Source organism: Alosa sapidissima, chromosome 3, assembly GCF_018492685.1.
Source record: "Alosa sapidissima isolate fAloSap1 chromosome 3, fAloSap1.pri, whole genome shotgun sequence".
NCBI lineage: Eukaryota > Metazoa > Chordata > Actinopteri > Clupeiformes > Clupeidae > Alosa > Alosa sapidissima.
In genome coordinates, this window is record NC_055959.1 from 1,213,526 (window position 1) to 1,240,979 (window position 27,454).

Below are 27,454 nucleotides of genomic sequence, written 5' to 3' on the forward strand. Positions count from 1 at the left end.
GTACAGCATAGTCATTGCAATTTAGAGACGATTAGGCCTATAGCTATCAGATTAAAAAGTAGATCCGTCCTAATAGTCATGCCTTCTTCACTGGATATATTTTGTTATTCAGCCTGATACTGATGCATTTGCAGACTGAAAATGTGAGCTCTAATCTTAACGGTAGAATGGGCTGTACTTTTCTGTAGAGGTAGGCCTATTCCAGAATGACTACCAATATCCAATCATCGATTTGTATACGAGCTTGCTTCGTCTGCCTGTCATAATTGTTAGGATAAAGAGAATTAAGAAAGTAGCAAACTCCCGAAAATAAGTATGCAGTCCACAAGAGAGGCCACTAGAGGGAGACAAATAGTATCATTTCAAATACGCATGCGTATTTATAGCCAATGAGAGTGGAGAACGGAAACAACACTGGGGTCATCCTACATGCTGTCATACTACTACACTTTCTGAGTGTCTGAAGTGAACGTTTTCCGAATGTGGCCTTTGTATTTCGTAGATTATGTTTCTTGTACGGCAGTTTGGGCATAAAGCTTTTATTTTCAACAAAACACTTCCCTTCCAGTGTCGACTCTCACAGAGTTTTCCGTATGGGAGCAGCAGATCCTCTGACAATGACCGTGACCAGGCAAGCTAACCTACACAGTCCTATTACTAGCAGCTACCATGACCAATACCTCAGGTGTTCCTTCAGCTATACTGTGTCATAACGTTTGTAAACAACATATTTCGTAATTGTTTGTAGGCTACTGACATTAAGCACGTTTCTTGATTGACTGTATAGGTCTCTTGCTTGAGTCATGTTTGAATTCTAAAAAACTCTATTATTGCAGGATCAAAGTGGACTCGTGGATATTCCAATTGGTGTGTAGGTTATACTCAGTATTCACTTGGTTATCTGTTGGTTATCAGTAGTTCTCACTAGGTTTTCTATAGGTCTGCTTGGTTATACTGATTTGAAGAAGCATTCTACAAAACAGTAAACGTCAACCTATTCAGTTCATGCTTCTTATTTGTTATCTGTGTTGTTATCTTATCTGTGTTTGTTAATGTCATTCCAGATCGCTTGAAAATCAGCTATAGCCGAAGCAGTGGACCCGGTGGTCAACATGTAAACAAAGGTAGCCTAATGAATAATGAAATTGAATGATAGAGACGACATGCACATTAGAGAGAGAGAGAGAGAGAGAGAGAGAGAGAGAGAGAGAGAGAGAGAGAGAGAGAGAGAGAGAGAGAGAGTGAGTGTGTGTGTGTGTGTGTGTGTGTGTGTGTGTGTGTGTGTATTTAGAGCTTCACTCTTGAGGTGACATTTCTGTATTTCTGTGTATCATTTAACTATCTCTAGAGCTTAATTATGTGTGTGTGTGTGTGTGTGTGTTTGTCTGTGTGAGTTGTGTGTGTGTGTGTGTGTGTGTGTGTGTGTTTGTCTGTGTGAGTTGTGTATGCCTACACGTGTATGTGTGTAGTGAACTCCAAAGCAGAGGTTCGTTTCCATGTGCAAACGGCTGATTGGATTTCAGCAGAGGTGCGCACTGAGCTTCTGCAAAGGGTGAGTGAGTGGCACTGATCCTCCAGAAAGCTGTTTTTTTTTTTTTTTCAGGACAAGAATATTCATTTTATTATACATGTATTCATTCATTCATTCACAACACAGGCGTAAAATATATAGGGGCATGATGGGGGTTTATAACCCCACCAATAGTCAAAACTGGCCAGTGCAACCGCCCCAATAATCATCATAATGAAATGGGGGGCTCAACCCCCCAATGTTCAACTCAAAGTTGTGTACCTGATTCGTAGTCCTTCATTCTTACTCTCACTCCTGCCCCAGTTTAAGACTCGTGTGAACAAGGCAGGGGAACTTGTGGTCACGTCAGAGGTGAGTCGCAGTCAACACAGGAACCTGGCCGATTGTGTCCAGAAGATTCGCCACATGATCTCAGAGGCCAGCTACACGCCTCCAGAGCCCTCCGAAGAGGACCTCGTTCTCAGGGCCCAACGGTAACGCCCCAGCCTAGAGCTCTCCTTCTCATGGGAGAGCATACAAACACAGTGCTGACTCTGTGTGGAATTTTTTTTTTTTAGTGAGACCCTGGGTACCTAGGGGGAGGGGAGATTATAGCACCACGTACAGAGTGTAACACATAACATATAAGACACGACAAGGTGACAGAGAGACAGACAGACAACAGAGGGACAAGACAGTTGACAAGCACAAGGATGTATTATTAGCGATTGAGTAGAATGATCTGAGATTCACATTAGTTTGTCAAGGGTGTTTTGAGGGGAGAGGGAAACATGTTATGCATGAGTGTGAATAGTGTGTGCCTATGTGTATGTGTAAAGTGATAGCAGCAGGGGCAAAAGCAAAAGGGAAAAGAAAAAGACATGGACATTTTATTATGGAGCTTTTTCTCATAAAGTACTTGATAGATAGATAGATAGATAGATAGATAGATATTAATCTTGCACCATACAGCTTATCAGATAGACCGACAACCAGGCTTGAAATTTCACCATTTTAGGGGCAAGGCCACTTGGCCTTCAGTTGGGCATATTTGGTGGGGGGCACAAAGGCCACATGTCAGGGCACCAAGGCCAAAGTTAACTATACAGTAGTAGGCTATAAAAATGTGAAACATGACATGTAAAATTGAACTGTAGTCAAGTCAAGTCATTAAATTATCTAAAACACACTTAGCAAAAGACAAAGAAAGGAAAAAAAGAAAAGAAAAAAAGAAAAACAAAAAGAAAGTTAATAGATTAAAAAAAATAATAATAAAATGGAGTGTTTTAAAAGCAGAGACCTGTAGTCATGAATTAAAAGCTAAAGAAAATAAATAAGTTTTAAGTCCCTTTTTAAAAGTGAGAATTGATTGTGATGACCTTAATTCCAGAGGTAGGCTATTCTGAAGGCACCATGTGCAGCCTTAGTGTTGATTCTGGGGATCGTGAGGAGACATTTACTGGAGGACCTTAAGTGATGGGTAGGATCATAAAAAGATATCATATCAGAAATATAGGGTGGGGCAAGGCCACTTAGTGACTTAAAAACAAGAAGAAGTATTTTAAAATCAATTCTTTGTTTAACTGGGAGCCAGTGAAGGGATTTAATAATAGGGGTGATATGATTAAATTTAGATGTTCTAGTGAGTATTCTAGCAGCTGCATTTTGGATAAGTTGAAGTTTGTTTAGCATCTGTTTTGTTAGACCAGCATAGAGTGTGTTACAGTAATCTAAACGACTGGAGATAAAAGCGTGTATTAATTTTTTACAATCCTGTAAGGACAGGAGGCCACAGACTTTAGAAATATTTCTAAGGTGGTAGAAAGCTGTTTTGGTAATGTTAGATATATGTTTTTGAAAGTTAAGATCAAGAGTCAAGAGTCACTCCTACATTTTTTACATCCTCACACGGCTTTACCAAGTGGGAGGTTAGAATTGGGTGAAAGTGATGTCTCATGGCCTTAAGGCCTACAACCAGAATCTCTGTCTTGGCATCATTTAACATTTAAAAATCATCTGTAAATCATCTGATCATCTAATATTTACAGATATCTAGGCTATATTTAACATTTATTTTTTTATATTTGGCCTGTTATGAAATCATGTGTTGAACAATTTAAGCACAGCTCAGCTTCAAGAAACTCATAGCCTAGATGCATGCTTAGCATTTTGTGATCATTAAGGCTACTTTCACAAACTCTTAGTCAGCTGTCCTCTGATTTTAATATTTACCGATATCTGGGCGATATTTGTAACATTCATATTTACCTATATTAGGCGATATTTGTAACATTTATTTTGCATTTGGCCCATTATGAAATCACGTAGAACAATTTAAACACATTGTAAAACTTAAAGCCATATCCATGCATGTTGAAATTTGCTGCAAATTCAAAACTGGATTACTCTGGAACGTCTAACTGTACAAGGGAATGCTTTACACCTTTGAGTTCGGTAAGGTCTGCTGTTTATTCTGATATACAGTTTGTCATGTGTTGAACGAAGGGTTTGTGAAGTATTCCACCGAGATGAATGGGTAGGGAGATGGGCACAGAACCTTAAGTAGAATTCTTACTTTTCTCACGAACTGTTCACCACAGCAATTAGCGGCTAACATCGTTTAAAAGCTGAGAAAAAGCTCTTTCATGTGATGTGATACTTGTGATGTTTGTGTGATGAGTGGGCTACTTTGCAAGTAGTTCAACTGAGAAGAATGGGTGAATTTGGACGCACTTTCTTTCTTGCTGTACACTAAATTAATTTGAGCTGTGAATGCAAAGATTATTTTGACAGGCTATAGGCTAAATAAAAATCGCTATTAGTCAGACACAAAGCAGAATATTGAAAGAAGGGGGCACCAAGGCCACCGTGGCCTGTAAACCTGTGATTTTCAAAGGGGCCTCACGGCACCATGGCCGTCGTGGCCGCCGTGAAATTCCTACCCTGCCGACAACAGACAACAACAGGACCACTACCATCCTGGACCACTACCATACCACCCATAACCCCACACAGAAACAATATACACCAAGAATCTCTAGATTATAAAATAGGAAAGTGCAGTATCATTAGTGGCACATAGTGGATGTGTGCCCTTCCACTTCCTTCTTATCTGTCTGAGTCTCCTTCTCACTGTCTGATGAAAAGGTAACATCCCAGCCCCCCGAAGGCCATTTCAGATTCGAGGCCATTTGTGCCATGCTGGCCACTGTGTTCACACTAAATAGTATTCAGCATAGAGCACTGCACTGCACCTGAGCTTTTCTTTATAGACCCTTTCAGCTGTAGAAACAAGCGTTCCTAAGGCATTTCCAGTGACACAGAAAACAACATTGACCTAATGATGAAGTTGGGGGACAGACAAAAAAGTACATTTCGTAGAGCATTATGCTAAAGGCCGATTCATTTTAATTTCAAAGTATCTGCGTTGGTTTTGAACGTTTCAACCAGAAATCCTCTAGGAACAGATCGAGGCTGTCTTAAGGCCTTTGGATGCTGCCCTTCTCACTGCCTGATCAATCCCTCTCAGGTCCCCCTCCTGGGACCTTTCCAAAACTAATCCCTACCCTTGGTCACGGAGTGAACCCGGGTGGGAAGCACCCTCACAGCTAAATGAAGTTCCCTTGATTACCGTGTAGGGTATAATACCGCACACAGCTTTGGGACAAACTTCACTCTGCCTAGCGGAAACAGGTCCTGACGCAGCCTATGCATGAATTTGTTTACAGGTGTACTCACACGGAACTTACATTTGTATGAAGCGTTTGTGACGTGCCGCATCAATTGACACACACCCTTGACAAGGGGGCATCGGTGTTCACTTGGCGTTGAAGGGTTTATAACTCATTACCAACAGTAATTGGTTTCGGATGGCCCTTAATATGGCAGAACCTCCATGCAACGCGCAAACGGAGTGCAAGTGGCTAGGGAGAGGGCGAAGTAACTAGTTTCAGAAAGGCCCCCAGTCCGAGGCTGCCCATCCTCATTGCCTGATAAACAGCTCAGTACACATTCTGTTTGCAATTCTAATGCAACACACTTTTTTGTTGAATTCAGCTAATTGCTACCCAGGCCCATCCACTCCTCGTTTTCATTTCACTGAGATACTAGTCTGGCTCCTCTCAATGCATTTATATTTCCCTCAGCCACCAGGATGGCAGCCAATCAGCGACGAGAAGGGATGACGTTAGTTTCTAAATCAAAAGTGCTGGGGTAAACAGTAGTAGCAATGCCTGCAAACATCAAAAAATTGCAGTTGCATACATTGTTTCCTGACTGCCGATGTGGTTTATTATCAGTTTTTAAAGGTTAGGTGATGTTCGAAGTAACGTTGGGAATCCCTGATCAATGTGATTGAAATAATTGGTCCAGCCTAAGCAAAGGCAAAGTCTACACCCATTACTAAGCTATGACAGGACACATTTACCAATTGTGAGTACCCAGATCCTTTTCACGAAGTGAATGGGTTTGGTGATGCCAGGCTATAAAAACAGTTTGGTGGAAAAAAATGTCAGCCAACATGGCAAATCACATATGAATAGTATTTTTTAAGTGATACTTTTATTGTAATGCTTGACTGACAGGAGACTTGCCGTTAATGATACATCTGTCATTGTGTTTTCGTGAAAGAGTATAATTTTATTATGTGTAGCCTACTGTATTAATGTCCAGAGGTACTAAACAAGTTTGCAGTAAATAAATTGCATAATAAATGATGGTTAAATTACACTGCAATTACATGATCGGACATGAATCACATTTAAGTGCCTCACTCTCTCTTTAGGTTGGAGAAAAGAGACCAGGAGCGCTTGAAGCAGAAGAAACTCCTGTCTGCACTGAAGAAGTCACGGCGCATGGATTTCGACTGAAATATCAGGGAATATCAAAGCCTATCACTTGAAAGAAACCAGAGACTGCAGTTCTGTGAATACTCACACTTAAACCCAAGTCATATTTATTTATTTATTTATTTATGTATTTGTGGGAACAAATAATAAAACACCTTTTACATACGTTTCCATGTGGAATTTCATATTGGATTCGTTTCTGTAGAAATGCCACAGGCTTGGATCAAACCAGTGACGTGTCCAGCAAAGCTGAACCAAAAATGTGCATACGGGATATATAAGCACGATAATATACCTCTTCCCATTTTGTCAGACACCAAGACACCATTGTCCCGCGCAATTCTGGACATGTTAAAACTAGCAGAGGATGGTTTCGATCCATCGACCTCTGGGTTATGGGCCCAGCACGCTTCCGCTGCGCCACTCTGCTGTAACATGACCTCATAATAAAACATTTTTGTATTATTTTGGCCGTGGATCTGCTTAACGCGAAAACATGCTAACTTATGTTTTACTGCTTCCTGTGCTTACGTCTAAACACTAATCTAGTTAACAGTGACACATTCACTCAAAGTAGCACGATTTTCTCGGTTCTTTTCTGATCACAGTCGCAATTCTCTACTTATTTCAGGACAGAATAAAAGGTCGACCACGAAGGGACTCGAACCCTCAATCTTCTGATCCGAAGTCAGACGCCTTATCCATTAGGCCACGCGGTCGCTACGCAATACCTATAGTGACCAATAGCTTATAATCGTAACACGTTTTACGATGATTTATACGTTATATCAATGGTGTACAAAACAATGAGCTGTCAGACACATTTATATAAAGATCCTACATAGCCACATAGCCTTCGCTACATAGCAGCGAATTAACAGTTAATGGTCTAACTAGCTAGTAGCTACAACGTTAGCTCGCTAGCCTACCTTCACTTGTTTGTTATGGGTTGGTGCCTTGTGTCGATTCTGTCTGTCTTGTTGAAAACTCACACAGCACATGCAACTGGCTGCGAAGCTTATGAACATGACACAACTGCATAATGGGGGGAAAAAACCCATTACATTTACAATAACTGTCGTCGTGTAACCGTACTGATGCGAAAAAATATAAATTCCTTTGCTATTAAGTCAGTGTCAACTTAGGCTACTCTTCGAAGCATAGGTAGATTGGAGGTAAGAACTGGCATTAATAATAGGACACAATTCAAAGAAATAATTGGATATCGTTATGTAATCGGAATATTTAATTTTAAAGATATTTTATTGTATATTTTCCATACTCAGCGAGTTTCAGTGAATGATCTCATTTCCGTTTTTACAGAAGAAACGTTAAAGATCATAAACATTTAAATAGCCGTAGCCTACATATTCCAGCAGGCAATATGAAAACTAAAAATATAACATCAATCTATCAAATATTACAACAAGCAACATTTTGTTGCCTCAGGCCAGGGTGAGGGTTCCTCTGGTTTCTAGGAGGCACACTTATAGACAAGAGTTAGTAATTTACGAAGCAAAATTAATTAATTTGGAATTAAGGTTAAAGGTAGCCTCGCGGCCCTTATTTTAAAAGTGTCAAAAGCAAAGCTTGAACTATCTTTATCCCTTTTTAAAGTTTGTCCAGCATTCTGGGGCCTCATACAAAAAAGTGATGCTGAAGAAGAGCAGAACATTTCTGGGTGTAGGCCTATAGCCAGAGACTTTCTAATGAGGAGACACAGCACTCAAAAAATACTCCATAGGGGCTATAGTTTGTCACGCCAATATGGCCGTTGTCTACACATATCCCACCCCTTCCTCGGCAAAACGTCGACATGTGAATACATTGAGCCAATCATGTGGTGTGATGTGAATACATTGAGCCAATCATATGGTGTGTTGTGAAGACATCGTGCCAATCATGTGTTGTGATCTCGCCGCTGGAGCAAGATTGGTGTCGTGAAGCCTTGCGCATGCGCAGTTCGACCCAAAGACTGTGCCCGATGAGTGCCCATAAAACGTTGGTATATGGCCGCCGAGTGGAGGGACTTGCCTAAAAGGACTTTGCTATAGCCTACTTTCCTAAGCTTCCTCCAATGTTTGTGAATCCCACTTAGTAGGACTACTTCTTGTCTTAACCTAATGCCTTAATAACCTTAACCTATAACCTTTAATCTTTAGTGTTTTACACATGGATTTATTGATGTGTAGATGGGTTATTAGTTTGTCTGCCGGACTGTCCAAACTCAGTGTTTGTCGGCGAGCCTCTGCAGCAGCGCGATGATGGTGTCCTGTTTGGAGGAGATGAGCTCCAGTGCTGTGGCCATCCTGCCCACTGACTCCGCCACGCGGTTGGTGGTCCGCTCCCTGCGCCGCTCCCGCGCCTCCTGCCTGCAGTGGCGCTGCTCTTCCAGAAGGGCGCGCTGCTCCTGGGCGCTCAGGTAACCCCCTCGCAGCATGGCACCACGCCGCTCCGCTTGCCCCCCCTGAGGCTGGCTCACAAACGTGGGCATGCCCACTGCAGGGGCGCCGCGAGACTTTCGGCGGGATGAGGCCGCGAAGGTCATTTTGGGTCGTGGTGGTGGCGCCGACGACACGGTTAGAGAATTATCAGAACAACTCAGTGGGGCGTTTTGAGGAGAAGGGTGTAGAGGCGGGACCGGGGCGAGGCTGGGTGGCGTCATAGGGGGAGTAACCCTCTGCGGGGTCAAGGTAGGCACCTGAGTTGCTGTGGCGATTAGGTTGCTAGGGAAGAGGCTGGAGGGCATGGCGGCGGAGATGCCCACAGGTGGGCGATCCTCACACAGCGCTGCCGCCTGGGCCGTCGTGGCTAAGCCCAGCAGCGTGGCAGAGGCTGAGCTGCCCTGAGCGATCTCTGTCTTCCCCAACACAGCATCCATCACCTACCCCGACACCAGTGAGCGAGACAGAAAGAGACAGATGGAAACCAGAATAAACACGTTTAGGATTCTGTAAGTGATTCCATGTGTGATATTTGATTCTGATATAGCCCTACTTCTTGTGCTTCTGATGTTGTTTTGCTTCTGATACACTGATTTTGCTTGTTGTGCTTCTGATATTCTTATTGTGCTTCTGATTCTGATATTGATTTTTGATGGTGATACCAATTGTCCTTCAGATATACTGATTCTGATTGGGATATTTGATTATGATAAACTTATTGTGCTTCTGATATACTGGTTCTTCTGATTGTGATATATGCTGCTGATTCATTCCTGTGTGGCGGTCATGTGACTGTGGGCTTACCTCGTAGTACTCCCATGAGGTCCTGGCCTGTCCACGTCCCCTGCAGCGCTCCTTCACACGCTTGTAGGTGACGATGAGGTTGTTCCATTTGCGACGTATCCTCTCGACAGGCAGCGGGTAGCCGTGACTGTCCAGCTCCTGCTGGACACTCTGGAAGAGCCGCGAGCGCTCCCGCTGACCATACAGGTCCCAGCGGGCCGCCATAGCCTCAATCAGCAGCATAATGGCATCATGGGTAAATTCAGACGAGCTGGACACCGCTTCGCCTTGGCCTCTCACTCCGGCAGCACCCGGAAGGACATCCTGGGAACCACTGGAGCCGTTGGTCATTGCTGCTGAAGTCACACACAGACACAAAGTGTGGAAAAAAACTGTCATCAATTTCAAATGCAAGTGGACTCAAATATATATTTAGATCATATATATATATATATATAATGGGAATACTTAAGTCACACATACACACACAGACATTTGAATATGAAATAAACAAGCCCACACACATATTCCTAGGCAGACCAAATATATGTGCACATACATGGAAATTGGGTCACTCACCTAGGGGGACTTTGCTGTTCTCTTTGGAGGTGAAGACTGTTGATGAACATAATTGTTTGTTGATGCTTATATACTATTTGCTTTTTACATGTTATCGGTATCCCAATAATAATATTTTATATTAATAGGCTATCTTGAGACAACCAGGCATAGGCATATTTGGTTTAATCATTCAGGTATGTCAAACATCTGAGGTAATGAGGATGCGTTGATTACTTGTCCCACAATAAATTAAACCTTTCATTTCACTTCATTACTGTAACGAATTACGCTGATCTGAAATGCAACATCAATGGCGTTCACTGAAGTGGCACAACTTACACAGCATGATCGGGGTCGGACCCGCAGCTTGGTCGCTCTGTGGATCCATACCGTCAGGACAGTAGGCGCCCGAGAGCGCCACTATACAATCGTCTGCGAGGGGCTCGGCCTTTGGCTTTACGTCCATGGCTGCGCTGAATCTGCTTGTCGACAGGATGACTTACCATCTGTTTTCACATGCGATCAACGGGGTTACGTGATTAACTCCTCCATTCTGATATTGCCACACTTAAAACAACTAATTCGTACAGTTTTGCAACTTCATTTGAAAAAAAGTATAATCTGTTCTTTTAACTATAGAAACGCTCCAGTGGAGTACTTATTTGTTTTGTGTGAATTATCGTATGGCTCTTGTAGGTAGGTTACAGACTGAAATAATGATGGCTGCGCTCTTGCTAAAGTCTGCGCAACACTTCTGCGTGCTTCTGCAAGCTGATTGGTTGGTTACCATTACGCGGCACGCAGGACCTGCACCAACGCAGACGTCAGTTCTACAGACAGAGTGCCTGTCTGCTAGAGAGCAGGGCAAGATGCTCTCGTGATAAAACATGTGCCTCAATTGGTTTACAACAGATGATAGATAGATAGATAGATAGATAGATAGATGCTTTATTAACCACAAAGGAACTCTTGCCATTCTATGACATACAGCATACAAAAGGAAGCACACATTACAACAGTAAAAACATATGAAATTCCAGCTGTGAAATTATTGTTGATCCACCAAAATTCCTACAGAGAACTGACACTATGTCCACGAGCCAGATCAGATTCACATTGAAATGAATGGTGCATCTTCATTATTTCAACATTGATGCTATCTCTCTCTCTATCTCTCAATCTATCCATATATCTATCTATAGTCTCTTTGGTAAGTTTCTCAAATATTTTTTCAAACAGAGAGTGCAATTCCCAGAACAGTTCGAAGAAAAAGATTAAAGGTTGTATCAGCGATGGCGGGGTAACATCATTTCTGTTGACGTTCAAACAAAACAGAGAGCTATAGCTCGCTACTCCCTCCCGTGCAATTGAAACTCCTGAACGCGCATCTCGTGGGTTATTGATTGAAACTCTTTTTTTTGCCTTTGAGTGGTTGGCAGCACTTGTTGTTAGCAATTGTTTTTGTGTGCAGATCTCAGAGTCTAGGCTGCCTAGAGAGACGTTTTTTTTTTTTTACGGACCTGCTTATGGGGCGGGCAGCTAGCGGATTGTTAGGAAAGATTAGACCAATGTGATCATTTATGTTTGGGCCATTTTTGGGCCTGCAATTGCTGATAACCTTTAAACAAATAACAAAGCACACAATGTTCAAAATAATAGTTTATCTCTCAAAAGTAATGCCAGTTTCTCACCAGAATGACATGCAAATGCCATGTTGTCAAGAAAGTATCGTCTATTCTATTAACATATTTCTGATTTCCAAACTTTCCACACAGGGGCATCACTAGACCCCTGGGACACACTGAATCATTTACACAGTGCAGGGTAATTACAGAATATAAAATATTCAAATAGTAAGCTTGGAGACAGCAAATAAACTATAAATTGTTGATAATTATTCAAATATAGAAATTAAAACACACAATGATCCAAAAAGAATGTAGCTGATCAAGGCTGATGTATCCAGTAACTATGTCTGAATGTGGGTTGGCATGGGGCAGAATACAATCGCTAATCCGGCAGAGACCATTTTCAACTGAGTATTTGGTATCAGTTAGGCCTATTTTAGATGGTGAACATGCATCTCACATTTCACCATATCGCATTTGGAAATAAAAGGTCTTTCTCGGTTTTAGAGGTGTCCATGTTTGGGATCTGGCAGTGTCTAGTTTGGGGTGTGAAAGATGATCATGGTAAAGATACAATTCGTTCAGGTCAGGGTCATACATTTATTCAGGGTCATTATTTTGCCTGGCCCTTGAGCTACTTGAACCTTGCCTGGGAACCCCTACAGCTCGACTCATTCTGTCTATCACTAGCTAGTTAGCTAAATATCTATTGAGAATATCTAAAACTAAGAAAAGAAAAAAAGTGGCCGTCTGAAGATTAACCACTCTTCCCTAAGGCGACAGCAAAGGAGAAAGCTTTTTAACAAAGCCTGAAAATGACTGCGTAAACGAAAAATCAGGGGCCCTTCAGTAGCAGAAAAAAGGGGAGTAACGTTGCTGTGGTTGTCCTCGGCCGGGGTACACCTCGGCGGATGAGGGAAACCCCGAGGATCACGGCCTGCAATAACATTTCACCATCTTCAACTAGCAGTTCAGAGAAGAAAGGGAACGCCTGCCAATGGTCACATTTGTCCTAACAAGTTAGATGTGTCACTGCATATAGACGAAAACGTGGTGTTCACAAGGCACTGGCTCATCAGTAAATCATTTTTGGAGTAAAGAACCAACGGAGCCCCGTGAAAAAAACAACAACGTTGCAGGTAGCGACAAAACTTGTTCTTTTGCAGCTGCTAGCAGCTAATGATATCACAATAGCGAGCTAAATATGCTAGCTAGTAAAATTAGCACACCACTCCACTACCTAACTATGGTCGCTAAATGTATTCCAGTTATTTCTATACACTTCAAGACACAACTCTAACTTTTTGTTTAGTATATACAGTCTGAAGTTGTGACAAATGTTGTGGGACTCTGTAAGCGTTAGTAAATCTGATGGCTTCTCAAACATTAGAAGCTAACGTTACCCAAAATGAGTTAACCATTAACGTTAGCTCTTACACTAGCCAATCAACCCACCACCACTAGACTTTGAAATCATTATTTTTAACCGTGGGAATATGGTGAGATTAGCGAACAAGTAAACTGTGTAGGTTATTGAAGATATGTTCCAGAAAATGTATCATATTTCCAATAATCCTTTAGATTATAAAAAATAGTGTTCACGTTGTTGCGATGTTTACTTGCAGGCTAACTAGCATTAGCTAACGTTACCTTGGTGAATAACTAACGTTAGCTATCACTGATGTTATACAATTCAGCTAGTTAGCTGAATAGAAAGTGTTTGTGAACCCACACTAGGTATTTGGCAAAACCTGTAGCACACTAGCTAAAGCCTTTGAAAGGCGTGCTCATTTGGTTAAACAACTTCAAAGTACATTTTCCTGTTATGTAAACATTTGTTTACATTTTATTACATGTAGATGTTTGTATCTGATATTCCAATATTGGCGCGTTGTTTTTAGCTAGCTAACATAAATGCTACTTTTCAGTTTTCAGTTAGCAACGTCTGTAGCTTCTACCCTTAGCTAGCCCGTAAATTAACATCACATTGGAAACTTGGTAGTCAGCTTGTCAAGAGAAGTACCTCATGTATTTTGTATGAATCTACGTACTCCAGTCCCAACACATATATCTACGTTACATCATGTCTTGTCACAAACTATGTTAGTTGTTGACACTAACTATGTTAGTTTGTGACACTACTGGCAGTGTGAGATGTATCGCTAGTAAGTTATCAGTTATCAACAGGTAACTTAACGTTTAGAGACTTTAGTTCTAGACTTATGTCCGTGCATGCATATTTTCTTCACACCTATCTGCAAAATTCTCTAATTATGTTTGGTGTGTCATTTTCAAGATATGGCATTCCCTATGAAAAAACATAAATAGAAGACATTTCTGTCATTGAATGTTGTATAGGCTACTTTAGGCTTTGTGGTTATGGTTCAGGTTCTAGTATTTAAAAATTCTATTGTATATTGTTGGCTTTGAGAACTGGTTGGTTGTGCCAGAAAACAGAAAGTGCATGTGTAATGTCTTCCTGACCAGTACCTCGGTGTTTGGACCTGTCTGTCTGTGTGTCTATCGAATCCATGTCTGCCTCTCTGCCTGTCTCTTCCTACTCAGGTGCAACGGGCACTCTGAGCAGGCATGATGGAGGAGCTGCACAGCCTTGACCCACGCCGTCAGGAGCTGCTGGAGGCTCGGTTCACAGGGGTCGGTGTAGCCAAGGTGAGGCCCGTCAGAACCAGTACCATCAGAGCCTCGGCTTCCCATCGTGTGTGTGTGTGCCAAGACATCAGCCAATGCCAGCACGAATCCGTATGCGTACAAGATCAGGACCCGTCTGTTCCAAAGTTTCGGTCTTGCTAGAGCTTACCCATCCACATTCACTGTGTCTTGCTCAATAAAGATTCAGGTCTGCAGATTAATTACGGAATCGTAGGGATGTAACGGTACACCAAAATCACGGTTCGGTGTGTGCCTCCGTTTGGAAATCATGGTTCAGTTAAAGGCGCTCTAAGCTATGCTACGCGGTTTCTAAACTAAAACATTTTTTGTCACATACAGCAAACATCACCTCACCATTTGCTAGGTTTATGTGCACTGAATACACTGTAAAAAACGCGGTCTCTGTGGACAGCCCAGGCTCCAAAAATGGCAACAAAAACAACCTGGTCCAGTTTGCCCAACATCGCTTAGAGTGCCTTTAATTTTTTGTACTGTAAGCCTGTTGGTATTGCAAGCCTAAAATTCACTGACACTATTGCTGATTGCTTTTCAAAATACTTTTCCTGTGTCAAATGTTTTTTGATGTTAATAAACTAAACTGACATATGATCCACCACTTAAAATGTGTGGGAGCTCAAAATTGAAACATGGTCCACACATAAAAAAAGCCTACTATTAAAGAGTGCATTTGGTCTGGTAAAAAAAGTTTAATCGCCGTTCCATATCAATGCTTCAATGCGGTAACTAACAACCATAGTAAGACGACGGTTGAGGCTGGAAGCAGGCTTCGCAACAATGGAATCAACTGTAAACAAGCTAACTGTCCACCGCTATCACTGTTTGCGCCAAAGAAAGTTGTACAACAAACTGAATAAGTCGGCTTCTTTTCAAACAGAACCACTTGTTTCCTTTGCGTGCATGATTGTGGCCGTATAACCACCTTTGAGGTGTCCTGTTATAAGGAATTAATGAACTCGGCAGAGGAAACTTTGACAAGTTCTTTGCCTCCATCTCGTCCATTAATTCCGTATAACAGGACACCGTTATCCCTTACGCACAGTAAATACAAAGTCACGCTGAAGGCATTTCATGATGCCTTAGATCGTATTGTAATTCAATTGAAATAGCATTACACTAAGCACACACACACACACACACACATATACAGTAGTGAGTTGTGCATGACCATGGGTAGTGAGGTAACCCTTTGGCATGAGACCTGTGTGTGTTTCCAGTGTGCACCTTAGTGCTGCTCTTCCTCTTCCAACATTGGTGCTTTAACATTTGTACTGTAAAGCTGAAATCACTGGCTGAGATGCTGAGTGAAATGACGTGAGAAGATGTGAGTGTGTGTGTGTGGTACACTCTGTAATGTGTGTGTGTGTGTACGTGTTTGTATCCAACCAGGGGCCAAATGAGTCTTCAAACCAAAGCCTGTGCAGTGTGGGGTCATTGAGTGACAAGGAACTTGAGGTAAGTACTATAGTACTACACATACAGTTACACCCCCCCCCCCAGAACTCTTTATTTCAATGATGCTGATATACACTGTATGTGTGTGTGTGTGTGTGTCTGCAGACTCCAGAGAAGAAGAGCAGTGAACAGAGGGTTAGGAAAAGGAAAGGAGAGCCCTATGATGGAGGTATGGCCAAGTGCTCCTGCAGCACCACCCCGTTCTTTCCCTCCATCCCTCTCTCACAACATTAAATCCAAGTCGTATTCTAAACGCACTCATCCGCTAAGCTGAACCTCTATGCACATTGTACACTGTTTCAATTCAGTTGTGAAATGCAGATGAACGTAGATGAACCTGTGCAATAAATTTAGTATTGCGGCATCTTTGTATCGTGATATAATTGTAAAGCAATTCTCCAAATGCAAAGCACTTTGAGCTGCATTCTGTGTATGAAAGGTGCTATAAAAATAAAACATATTAATATTATCATTATTATTTTTATTATTATGATTATTAAATAGAGATGTTTCAAATAAGATAAGGCTAATCAGAATTCTACGATATGCCCGCTTGACAACGGCAGAGATAGAACTGGCTTTTTGCCATAGCAACCATACATTTAGAATGACTGGCCTTCATAGCAACCAAAGATCTTAGCTGTGATGCATATGCATGCAATGTGATGCAAAGTATAGAAAGGTGATGAAATATACAGAGACAGGTCAAGAAATATAGTGCAATGTAGACAGTAGTATACAGTTAATTTACAGACGGTGTTTTAGAGTAATATGAAGTATTCCTTTATTCTGAGATACATCTGAGATACATCAATAGGCTCTCAAAACAATCCCAAACAGACATAAGGTCTTTAAATCCATATAGATTATTTGTCAATTAAACCAGTAAAACAGAATTAGGGGATAGAATATTACATTCACACTCACATAGCTCATATTTTTTTCAAATAAATCAGTGAAAAAGTATCCTGATAAACAAGCAGCATTTTGATGCCTTGGTCATATTTCATAATTTCAATTTCTCTGTAGGTTACCTGATAGCCCAGTTTGAGAGGCGCAAGACGCATGACATTATTTATTTTTGCAGCCAATCACTGCTGTCGTTTTATTTTATTGATTTGATCTTAGTCATAGAAGCTAAATTCGAAGGCAGGCCACAGGTAAAATCCAACAAACCGCATTCACCCCGCAAGCCAATAGTTGAAGAGCCCTCTCCTAGAGCTTTTGAGATATTGCCACTGCTCCAACACTGAAAGGCACAGTTAGAATGCTTGGATCAAGCCATAGTGTATGCCACTGCCTGCTCACGTTGGTGACCGGACCAGGGCAAGCACACTTTCGCAGTTCCTGCCGGAAATGCAGTCTATTATTATTATTGGGGGCCAAGCAGCGAAGCTGCGAAGCCCCATTGTTTTTCTATGATTTCTTATTATTGGGGGCCAAGCAGCGAAGCTGCGAAGGCACCCATTGTGATTGTTGGTTTTCTTATTATTATTATTCCTCTGCCATTGAAGTCTATGGCAGCCCATAGAACCGTCTGGTGAAAAGTTGTGAAATTTGGCACACTGATAGGGGACAGGCTCATAATTAATTTCACCAAGTTTCATACTGGCACCTTGAGCGCTCTAGCGCCACCAACAGGCCAAATTTGGACTTGCGTTCACGCACGTAACTTCTGACCTGTTGACCCGATTGTCATAAATCAGGTATCGTTGGAATCCTTGGACCAAGCCGAGTTCAACGCACCCTATGACGTCATTTTCCGCCATGATGGATTTTCCGCCATATTGGATTTTAGTGAAAGTGAAACTAAAACTTCACAGGTCACAAATTTTGTCCGATCGTCACCAAACTTGACACACATGCTTTTCAGACCAAGCCGCACAAAAGTTATCCCTTTTCGTCTTCGGAACTAAAACCGTTCGCGCGTAACAGCCAATCGAAATTTGCGGCGAAGTCGCCAAACAGGAAGTGAGCTCATATCTCAGCAACCCATTGATCTGTCATAACCAAACTTAGTCCATGGACTCAGGACCCAATCAGGGGGACGCTCAAGAAATCTGGTGACCTTTGACCTCTAGGGGGCGCTGTAATTAAGAAACATGCCTTTTGGCCTGTAGCAGCAGTTGTGCTTAGAATTAAAACGCACTATTGGTGTCTGGTACTACTGTTGAAGGTCCTTAGGCCGACCCAAGCCAATTTGTGATGTCATCGTAATTGATTCGGCCGCCATATTGGATTTAATCAAAAACACGTACAAGTTTTCGCAGGTCACAAATTTCATCTGTTCCTCACCAAAATTGGCAGAGACCATCTTCAGACCATGCCTTATCAGTGTATTTTTTTCTGGAACAATTGACAGAAGCGTTCGCCTGTAACAGCCAATCGAAATTTGCGGCGAAGCCGCCAAACAGGAAGTGAGCTCATATCTCAGCAACGCTTTGATGTATCAAAACCAAACTTAGTACATGGCCCTCAGGACCAACCAGGAGGACGCTCAAGAAATTTGGTGACATTTGACCTCTAGGGGGCACCGTAATTGACAAAAATGCATTTTGGCCAGTAGTTGCTGATGCGCATTATTTTGCAATGGAAGTCAATGGCAGCCCATAGAACCGTCTGGTAAAAAGTTATACAATTTTGCACACTAATTGGGGACAGTCCAATAATTCATTTCACCAAGTTTCATGCCGGCATCTCAAGCGCTCTAGCGCCACCAACAGGCCAAAGTTGGACTTGTGTTTACGGATGTAACTTTTGACCTGTTGACCCGAATGGCAAAATGAGGTATCATTGGAATCCTTGGGCCAAACTTAGTACATGGTCCTCAGGACCCACCAGGAGGACGCTCAAGAAATTTGGTGACTTTTGACCTCTAGGGGGCTCTGTAATTGGCAAAAATGTATTTTGTCCTGTAGTTGCTGCATTATTCTGCAATGCAGGTCAATGCCAGCCCATAGAACCGTCTGGTTCATCCTGATGATGCACAAATAATTTGGTGACCTTTGACCTCAATGGGGGCATTGAAATCACAGCAATCAATCGATCTTTTATTTTTGATGTCAAACTGATGACAGCGAGTTCCATCCAGTTAATTCTAAAGCGTGCGTGCAAGAGTGGTGGGACGGGCTGGGGCGGTTGCGGCGGTGGGCTGGCTGGCGGAGGGGGCGGCGACACTCAGCCCTGGTTCAGCCCCACAAAATCAGTTATGTTTTGATGTGAAACTTGACCTTGTAACTCAGCCAATCTTGGGTTGTTTGACATGGAACTTGTTGTGACTGCTTAATGCTATATGCCTGATGCCACGGCATTGAGTTGCATGGCAAATCTGGACTTCTGGACTGCTGAACTGCCTGCTTGGCCCCCTCATTGCTGCTTGCAGCTATATTTGGGGGCCAAGCAGCGAAGCTGCGAAGGCACCCATTGTGTTTCTATGATTTCTTATTATTATTATTTAACATCTTTCCTCTGCCATTGAAGTCTATGGCAGCCCATAGAACCGTCTGGTAAAAAGTTGTGAAATTTGGCACACTGATTGGGGATAGTACATTGATTAATTTCACCAAGTTTCATGTCGGCACCTCGAGGGCTCTAGCGCCACCAACAGGCCAAAGTTTGACGTGCGTTCACGCACGTAACTTTTGACCTGTTGACCCGATTTTGAAAAATGAGGTATCGTTGGAATCCTTGGACCAAGCCGAGTTCAACGCACCCTATGACGTCATTTTCCGCCATGATGGATTTTCCGCCATATTGGATTTTAGTGAAAGTGAAACTAAAACTTCACAGGTCACAAATTTTGTCCGATCGTCACCAAACTTGACACACATGCTCTTCAGACCAAGCCGCACAAAAGTTATCACTTTTCGTCTTCGGAACTCAAACCGTTTGACCGTAACAGCCAATCGAAATATGCGGCGAAGCCGCCAAACAGGAAGTGAGCTCATATCTCAGCAACCCTTGCATGTATCAAAGCCAAACTTGGTGCATGGACTCAGGACCCAATCAGGGGGACGCTCAAGAAATCTGGTGACCTTTGACCTCTAGGGGGCGCTGTAATTAAGAAACATGCCTTTTGGCCTGTAGCTGCTGTTGTGCTTAGAATTAAAACGCACTAGTGGTGTCTGGTAATACTGTTGGAGGTCCTTAGGCCGACCCAGGCAAATTTGTGATGTCATCGTAATTGATTCGGCCGCCATATTGGATTTAATCAAAAACACGTACGAATTTTCGCAGGTCACAAATTTCAGCGGATCCTCACCAAAATTGGCAGAGAACATCTTCCGACCATGCCTTATCAGTGCATCGCTTTTTGGAACGATTGACAGTAGCATTCGGCTGTAACAGCCAATCGAAACTTGCAGCGAAGCGGCCAAACAGGAAGTGAGCTCATATCTCAGCAACCCTGCCATGTATCATCACCAAACTTACTACATATGTTCATGACCCCATTAGGAGGACGCTCAAGAAATTTGGTGACATTTGACCTCTAGGGGGCCCCGTAATTGACAAAAATGCATTTTGGCCAGTAGTTGCTGATGCGCATTATTTTGCAATGGAAGTCAATGGCAGCCCATAGAACCGTCTGGTAAAAAGTTATAAAATTTTGCACACTAATTGGGGACAGTCCAATAATTCATTTCACCAAGTTTCATGCCGGCACCTCAAGCGCTCTAGCGCCACCAACAGGCCAAAGTTGGACTTTGTGTTCACGGACGTAACTTTTGACCTGTTGACCCGAATGGCAAAATGAGGTATCATTGGAATCCTTGGGCCAAGCCGAGTTCAACATACCCTATGACGTCAATTTTTGACCTCTGTGTTTAAATCACAGCAAGTGTGATCATATCTCAGTCAATCTTTTATTTTTGATGTGAAACTGATGACAGCAAGTTCCATCTAGTTCATTCTAATGTGTGCGTGCAAGGGTGGGACGGGGTGGGATGGGCAGGGGCAGTTGCGGCGGTGGGCTGGCTGGGGGAGGGGGCGGCGACACTCAGCCCTGGTTCAGCCCCACAAAATCAGTTATGTTTTGATGTGAAACTTGACCTTGTAACTCAGCCAATCTTGGGTTGTATGGCATGGAACTTGCTGTGACTGCTTAAGGCTATATGTCTGATGCAACGGCATTGACTTACATGGCAAATCTGGCCTGCTGATTTCACTGCTTGGCCCCCTCATTGCTGCTTGCAGCTATATTTATTATTATTATTTAACATCTTTCTTCCGCCATTGAAGTCTATGGCAGCCCATAGAACCGTCTGGTAAAAAGTTGTGAAATTTGGCACACTGATTGGGGACAGGCCAATAATTAATTGCACCAAGTTTCATGCCGGCACCTCCAGCGCTCTAGCGCCACCAACAGGCCAAAGTTGGACGTGCGTTCACGCACGTAACTTTTGAACTGTTGATCCGATTTTGAAAAATCAGGTACCGTTGGAATCCTTGGACCAAGCCGAGTTCAACGCACCCTATGACGTCATTTTCCGCCATGATGGATTTTCCGCCATATTGGATTTTAGTGAAAGTGAAACTAATTTTTCACAGGTCACAAATTTTGTCCGATCGTCACCAAACTTGACATACATGATCTTCAGACCAAGCCTAACAAAAGTTGTGGTGTTTTGTCTTCGGAACTAAAACCGTTCGTGCGTAACAGCCAATCGAAATTTGCGGCGAAGCCGCCAAACAGGAAGTGAGCTCATATCTCAGCAACCCATTGATCTATCATAACCAAACTTAGTCCATGGACTCGGGACCCAATCAGGGGGACGCTCAACAAATTTGGTGACCTTTGACCTCTAGGGGGCGCTGTAATTAAGAAACATGCCTTTTGGCCTGTAGCAGTAGTTGTGCTTAGAATTGAAACCCACTAGTGGTGTCTGCTACTACTGTTGAAGGTCCTTAGGCCGACCCAAGCCAACTTGTGATGTCATCGTAATTGATTCGGCCGCCATATTGAATTTAATCAAAAACACGTACAAGTTTTCGCAGGTCACAAATTTCATCTGTTCTTCACCAAAATTGGTAGAGACCATCTTCAGACCATGCCTGATGAGTGCATTGCTTTCTGGAACAATTGACAGAAGCTTTGGCCTGTACCAGCCAATCAAAATTTGCGGCGAAGCCGCCAAACAGGAAGTGATTTCATATCTCAGCAACGCTTTCATGTATCAAAACCAAACTTAGTACATGTACCTCAGACCACATCGGGAGGACGCTCAAGAAATTTGGTGACATTTGACCTCTAGGGGGCTCCGTAATTGACAAAAATGCATTTTGGCCAGTAGTTGCTGATGCGCATTATTTTGCAATGGAAGTCAATGGCAGCCCATAGAACCGTCTGGTAAAAAGTTATAAAATTTGGCACACTAATTGGGGACAGTCCCATGATTAATGTCACCAAGTTTCATGCCGGCACCTCAAGCGCTCTAGCGCCACCAACAGGCCAAAGTTGGACTTGTGTTCACGGACGTAACTTTTGACCTGTTGACCCGAATGGCAAAATGAGGTATCATTGGAATCCTTGGGCCAAGCCGAGTTCACACCCCCACTCACCCTATGACGTCAATTTTTGACCTCTGTGTTTAAATCACAGCAAGTGTGATCATATCTCAGTCAATCTTTTATTTTTGATGTGAAACTGATGACAGCGAGTTCCATCTAGTTCATTCTAATGTGTGCGTGCAAGGGTGGGACGGGGTGGGATGGGCAGGGGCGGTTGCGGCGGTGGGCTGGCTGGGGGAGGGGGCGGCGACACTCAGCCCTGGTTCAGCCCCACAAAATCAGTTATGTTTTGATGTGAAACTTGACCTTGTAACTCAGCCAATCTTGGGTTGTATGGCATGGAACTTGCTGTGACTGCTTAAGGCTATATGTCTGATGCAACGGCATTGATTTACATGGTTAATCTGGCCTGCTGATCTCACTGCTTGGCCCCCTCATTGCTGCTTGCAGCTATATTTATTATTATTATTATTATTATTATTGTTATCGTGGCCAATAAGTTGTGTGAAGCGTGTGCTGGGTTCTCACGTTCTCATCTCTCGGCTCTGGGTTGTCTGCGGTTCTGTATGATGGTGCTTTAACAGCCTCTCTGGCTTTTGTAGGGAAGGGCAGAGGACTCAAGATCAGTGACTATTTTGAGGTGAGTGAGCAGCCATAATCTGCTGTATCTAGAGACACATGCATGCATACACTCTTTTCTCTCTCTCTCTCTCTCTCTCTCTCTCTCTCTCTCTCTCTCGCGCGCTCTCTCTCTCTTTTTTTCTTTCTTTCTCTCTCTCTCTCTCACTCCTTTCTATTAGTTAATCACACGTTCAGTGTGACCTTTAGGCGTTAATGTTGCTTTGTGTTTGTGGCATTTCCAGTACTGCCAGTCTCTCTCACTCTCTGTCTATTTTGTCTGTTTCTGCATCCTCCTGGTGTCCCTCTCTCACTCCTCTGCTCTGTGCTGCTGTTTCCTCTTTGTCCTCCTCTTTCTCCATTCTGGACTGGTCTGCTGTGTGCGCGTGTGCGTGCGCGCGTGTGTGCGTGTGTGTGTGTAGTTTGCGGGTGCTGGCGGTCCGGGCACCAGTCCTGCTCGGGGTGTCCCTCCTCTGGTGCGCTCCTCTCCGCAACACTCGCTCTCTAACCCACCACTACCGGTGAGTGGACACACGTGGCCATAAAAACACACACACACACCTCCAAGCACACCTATACACACTAGTGTACACACACATACATATATCAAAGTTTCCCGACTACGACTCACCGGTAGTTTTGATATCCTCTTCTGTACTAACACAGCATTCTCCCTCTATGATATGAAGCATAGCATACGCACTCTGTATCATTCTCCCTCTATGATATGAGGTATACGCATTCTGTATCATTCTCCCTCTATGATATGAGGTATAGCATACGCATTCTGTATCATTCTCCCTCTATGATATGAGGTATAGCATACGCACTCTGTATCATTCTCCCTCTATGATATGAGGTATAGCATACGCATTCTGTATCATTCTCCCTCTATGATATGAGGTATAGCATACGCATTCTGTATCATTCCCTCTTTGTGCAGGTACAGCAGGGTAGCCCGTCCTCCACGTGCTCTCTGAGCATGGAGGTGTCCAGCAGCTTCAACAGACCTCTGCTACACAAGGCCTGTCAGGTGTGCGACCCATTCACCCATACCTCCTCTTCACCATATATACACACACACTCACTCCACCAGCCTTCCTCTTTACCACCCCCACCTGATATTAGGAGCCTGAGTCTTCCCAGAGCCCGTCTACGGAGAGCCTGGCCACTCCGTATTAAGTCCCATTGTACCGAATTTTGGTTGCAGTTCCACCAGAGTTTCACTGGGGGCGATCGCCTTGAGTGCAGAATGAATGGGAGTCAATGGAGCTAGACGGCTAAATTTGTCTCTTTCACCTGATTGTTGTTGACAAATCTCAGATTTGATTGTAGTTTGTATAACTTCAACATGGGTTATAGGTCAAAAGTTAAATGAACGAGTACTTATGTCCTTTTGATTTCTTACAGGTTGGGTCGTTGTTGCCCATAACACGCTAGCATTGTGCTAATGAACGACGTCATTGACACGTTTGAAAGGCTTTTTAGAACAATTAAGTGACTTTAAAAAATATAATACTCAACCAAGTGTATTTTCTTTGCCTCCCCTTACGAATACAATATTCAAATTACTTGAAAAAAAAAAAGTATAACCTGAGAAAAGTGGATTTTGAGGGGTACAGCTCCATAGTCCTCCATGCATTCTGCACTCGTGGACGAGCGCCCTCATGTGGAACCACAGGAGGAACTGCAACCAGTTCAGAAACCGGAAGTTTTCCGAGAGTGGCAGTTCTCCCCTTATTAGACATTCTCTGGTCTTCCCATCACCTGCCCTTTGACCTCTCACCCCTGACCCCTGTGTGACCTTGCAGTCGGAGCTGACCTTGGAGAAGCTGACGGCGCTGGAGAACAACAAGAGCTCCGACCTGGAGAAGAAGGAGGGCAGAATAGATGACCTACTACGGGTAACACACACACACACACGCACGCATAAACAATCACACGCATAAACAAACACACATATAAACACACACACATATCTAGGTTATCTAGACATATCGAGGCTACACAAAGCCTTGACTCAGGGGTAAAAGTTAAGTGGTACTACGATAGCAGTTATGTGATATATTTGTCAAACTAGGCTTTCAGCTCAGATCTGTGTGCGTTCTCGGTGTTGGGATTATGTTGGCCAATCGTGAAACGTGGAGACGCACTAGACCGCCTATATTAAAAAACAATTACTTCCGCATTTATGAGCGATAGCGCAATCTACACTACGGTCATTTTTAGTGTCTAGCCTATAAATCAAAAAAATCGATTGTCATCATTTGTTGTATGGTATGCACGTCCATAGTGGGATATTTGCACGCACAACACTATTAAAGCGTATTCGAGATCCAAAATGTTTGTAGAGGCGGAGCTCCACCTGTAAGATATATGGCAGAATCCTACACGTGAGAACTTCGTTTTTCAACATAATTGATTGGTCAGTGGGCGGTAGTTTTACACGATTTGAGCTATAACTTAGCACATAACCTGGGGGGTATTCCATCAACCTTGCTAATAAAGGCGGCGCTTAACAGAAATAGCCTGGCTTGAACTAGCGTAGACTTTCACTTGGGGCTCCATTAACTCAAGTTAGCGGCATCTTGGTCTTGTTTATTCAAGTAAGGTTTAGTTCAGCTTCATCTCTGCTCGTGCACGAGGTAGAAAAGTAGACCAAAACAGTAGATTGACAAAAAGACGATATATGTCGTAAAATTAAGACAATACTAGACTATTTCTGTTCGATAGGTAAGCGCCATCTACAGGATTTTCATCGAAAGTCATCAAATTTAACATCGAGAGAAAAAAATAGATTGCCTACAGAAATTGGAGAATAATGAAGGCATACATTTTTTTTTTTGTGATCAATTTTTTATTGACATCAATTGTAATATTCAACACTTACAAATATTTGCTTTTCGTGTTTTACGTTTACAAAATCTTCCTGTACAAGTGGAGTATATTGACGTCTTTTTGTAATAAGTTCCTTAATCACATCGAATGATATATGAACACAGAACTAGGTTTCCCCACCCAACACCCCCCTCCCCCCCACCCTCCCATATGAAAAATATTATCCCACACCGCTTCCCAGTCAATCATGTCGTTTCCAATATTCAAATCTCGTTCCCATACTTGAATTATAGGAAGTTTCCCTGTAATTGCCTCCATCATTGTCTTATAGACAGTAGATGCCACTCTCCTTACTGGAAAGTAAACAAACAATTTCCAAATGGGGTGTGTGTCAAGTGGAGTTCCCCATGATATATCCTGACTTTTCAGGGCTGATCGTATGCGTAAATACATGTAGAATGTTGTTTTGGGGATATCAAATTTGGTTTTAAGTTCTTCAAAGCTCAGTAAACCTTTTTCATTGACAATATGGTCCAATGTATACACACCCCTCTCACTCCACATTTTGCATGTAAAGGATTTATTACCAGACACTAAGTGTGAATTGTGCCATAAAGGTGTGTGCTTATGCCATTTATTTGTGTAGCCCAAAAGTCTCTCTGCATGTCTAAGATTGGATATTGTGTTTGTGATGATAGGACCATAGCTTAAAGAACATTTTTTCAGACTAACACATGCAAAGGCCAAGTCCTCTATTCGTACAGGATGAATAAGTTGTTGTTCTATATCTTTCCATGGAACAGTAACTAAGGGGTCCAACCATATCTTAAGAGCACGTAATTGAAAGGCCAGATGGTATCTAGAGCTAATCCTCCATTACTTGTGGTGCGCTGCAACGTTAACATTTTTAGTCTGGGTTGTTTATTGTTCCATATGTATTGTCTGATAAGTGAGTCAAGTCTCTTCCAGTATTTTACCGGTGGTGCTAGAGGTATCATTGCACTCAAAAAATTAACACGGGGCAGAATATTCATTTTAATCACCGCTACCCTAGATCTGAATGATGCTGGTAGTGCAGCCCAATTTTTCAAATCTCTCTGCACATTATTAAGCATACTCTCATAATTGTCTTGAACAATTTTCTTCATAGATGTATGAATTGTAACACCCAGGTAAGTGATTTTGCTTTGTAATGGAATTGGATGATTAACTGGCCCTTTAACTGGTATATTGTTTAGTTTAAGCATATTAGATTTCTCCCAATTGATTTTGTAACCAGAGATTGACCCAAATATACTGAAGGTTTGTAGAATTTTAGGTATGGAGTCTTCAAGGTCGGCTATATATAATAAGATGTCATCAGCAAATAAGGATATTGAGTTGTCACACGATTTGAGTGGGTAATTGCAGATTTTGTTTTGTCTTATAGCTTGGGCCAACGGTTCCAAAGAAAGTGCAAATAGGAGAGGTGATAGTGGACATCCCTGTCGGGAGCCACGTTCGATAGGAAAAGGCAGTGAGTGTAGACCATTAGTTGAGACAATAGCAGTTGGGTTTGCGTATAAGGTGCGCACC

General features: G+C 42.7%; 3 protein-coding genes and 1 non-coding gene across 10 annotated transcripts in view; 2 read left to right on the plus strand and 2 right to left on the minus strand.

Moving 5' to 3' along the window:
- Positions 1-412: 412 nt before the first annotated feature.
- On the plus strand, positions 413-6,522 carry mrpl58 (mitochondrial ribosomal protein L58). 5 transcript variants are annotated; one of them, XR_006030778.1, is made up of 7 exons: positions 413-631; positions 837-867; positions 1,065-1,124; positions 1,440-1,552; positions 1,835-2,004; positions 5,809-5,941; positions 6,294-6,384. XR_006030778.1 is itself a non-coding variant. In XM_042086319.1 (6 exons), the coding sequence occupies exons 1-6, from the start codon at positions 506-508 to the stop codon at positions 6,376-6,378; spliced, it is 585 nt and encodes a 194-aa protein (XP_041942253.1). In that variant the 5' UTR covers positions 413-505; the 3' UTR covers positions 6,379-6,522. The 5 variants fall into 5 exon arrangements, 4 of the variants coding, with proteins under 4 accessions (XP_041942253.1, XP_041942254.1, XP_041942255.1 ...); XM_042086319.1 differs by lacking the exon at positions 5,809-5,941 and having other exon boundaries at positions 6,294-6,522; XM_042086320.1 differs by lacking the exon at positions 5,809-5,941 and having other exon boundaries at positions 1,470-1,552; positions 6,294-6,522.
- A 481-nt stretch (positions 6,523-7,003) lies between these two features.
- trnar-ucg lies at positions 7,004-7,076 on the minus strand. The gene has a single exon. It is a non-coding gene; the product is annotated as a tRNA-Arg (tRNA).
- Positions 7,077-8,298: 1,222 nt separating this feature from the next.
- On the minus strand, positions 8,299-10,867 carry si:ch1073-357b18.4 (uncharacterized protein LOC797129 homolog). Of its 2 annotated transcripts, none has more exons than XM_042086318.1 (4): positions 10,485-10,867; positions 10,164-10,199; positions 9,606-9,937; positions 8,299-9,241 (listed from the first exon to the last, which is right to left on the minus strand). In XM_042086318.1, the coding sequence occupies exons 1-4, from the start codon at positions 10,609-10,611 to the stop codon at positions 8,585-8,587; spliced, it is 1,152 nt and encodes a 383-aa protein (XP_041942252.1). In that variant the 5' UTR covers positions 10,612-10,867; the 3' UTR covers positions 8,299-8,584. The 2 variants fall into 2 exon arrangements, with proteins under 2 accessions (XP_041942252.1, XP_041942251.1); XM_042086317.1 differs by having other exon boundaries at positions 9,606-9,940.
- A 1,512-nt stretch (positions 10,868-12,379) lies between these two features.
- The window catches only part of LOC121705369 (serine/threonine-protein kinase tousled-like 2), a 29,626-nt gene continuing 14,551 nt past the window's right edge, over positions 12,380-27,454 (plus strand). Inside the window, exons 1-8 of one of the 2 annotated variants that reach the window (XM_042086309.1) lie at positions 12,380-12,912; positions 14,339-14,443; positions 15,851-15,916; positions 16,022-16,085; positions 23,026-23,063; positions 23,464-23,562; positions 23,985-24,074; positions 24,853-24,945. In XM_042086309.1, the coding sequence (XP_041942243.1) occupies positions 14,363-14,443; positions 15,851-15,916; positions 16,022-16,085; positions 23,026-23,063; positions 23,464-23,562; positions 23,985-24,074; positions 24,853-24,945 (531 nt within the window). In that variant the 5' untranslated portion in view covers positions 12,380-12,912; positions 14,339-14,362. The remainder of the gene's footprint in view (positions 12,913-14,338; positions 14,444-15,850; positions 15,917-16,021; positions 16,086-23,025; positions 23,064-23,463; positions 23,563-23,984; positions 24,075-24,852; positions 24,946-27,454) is intronic. The other variant, XM_042086310.1, reaches the window with a different exon arrangement.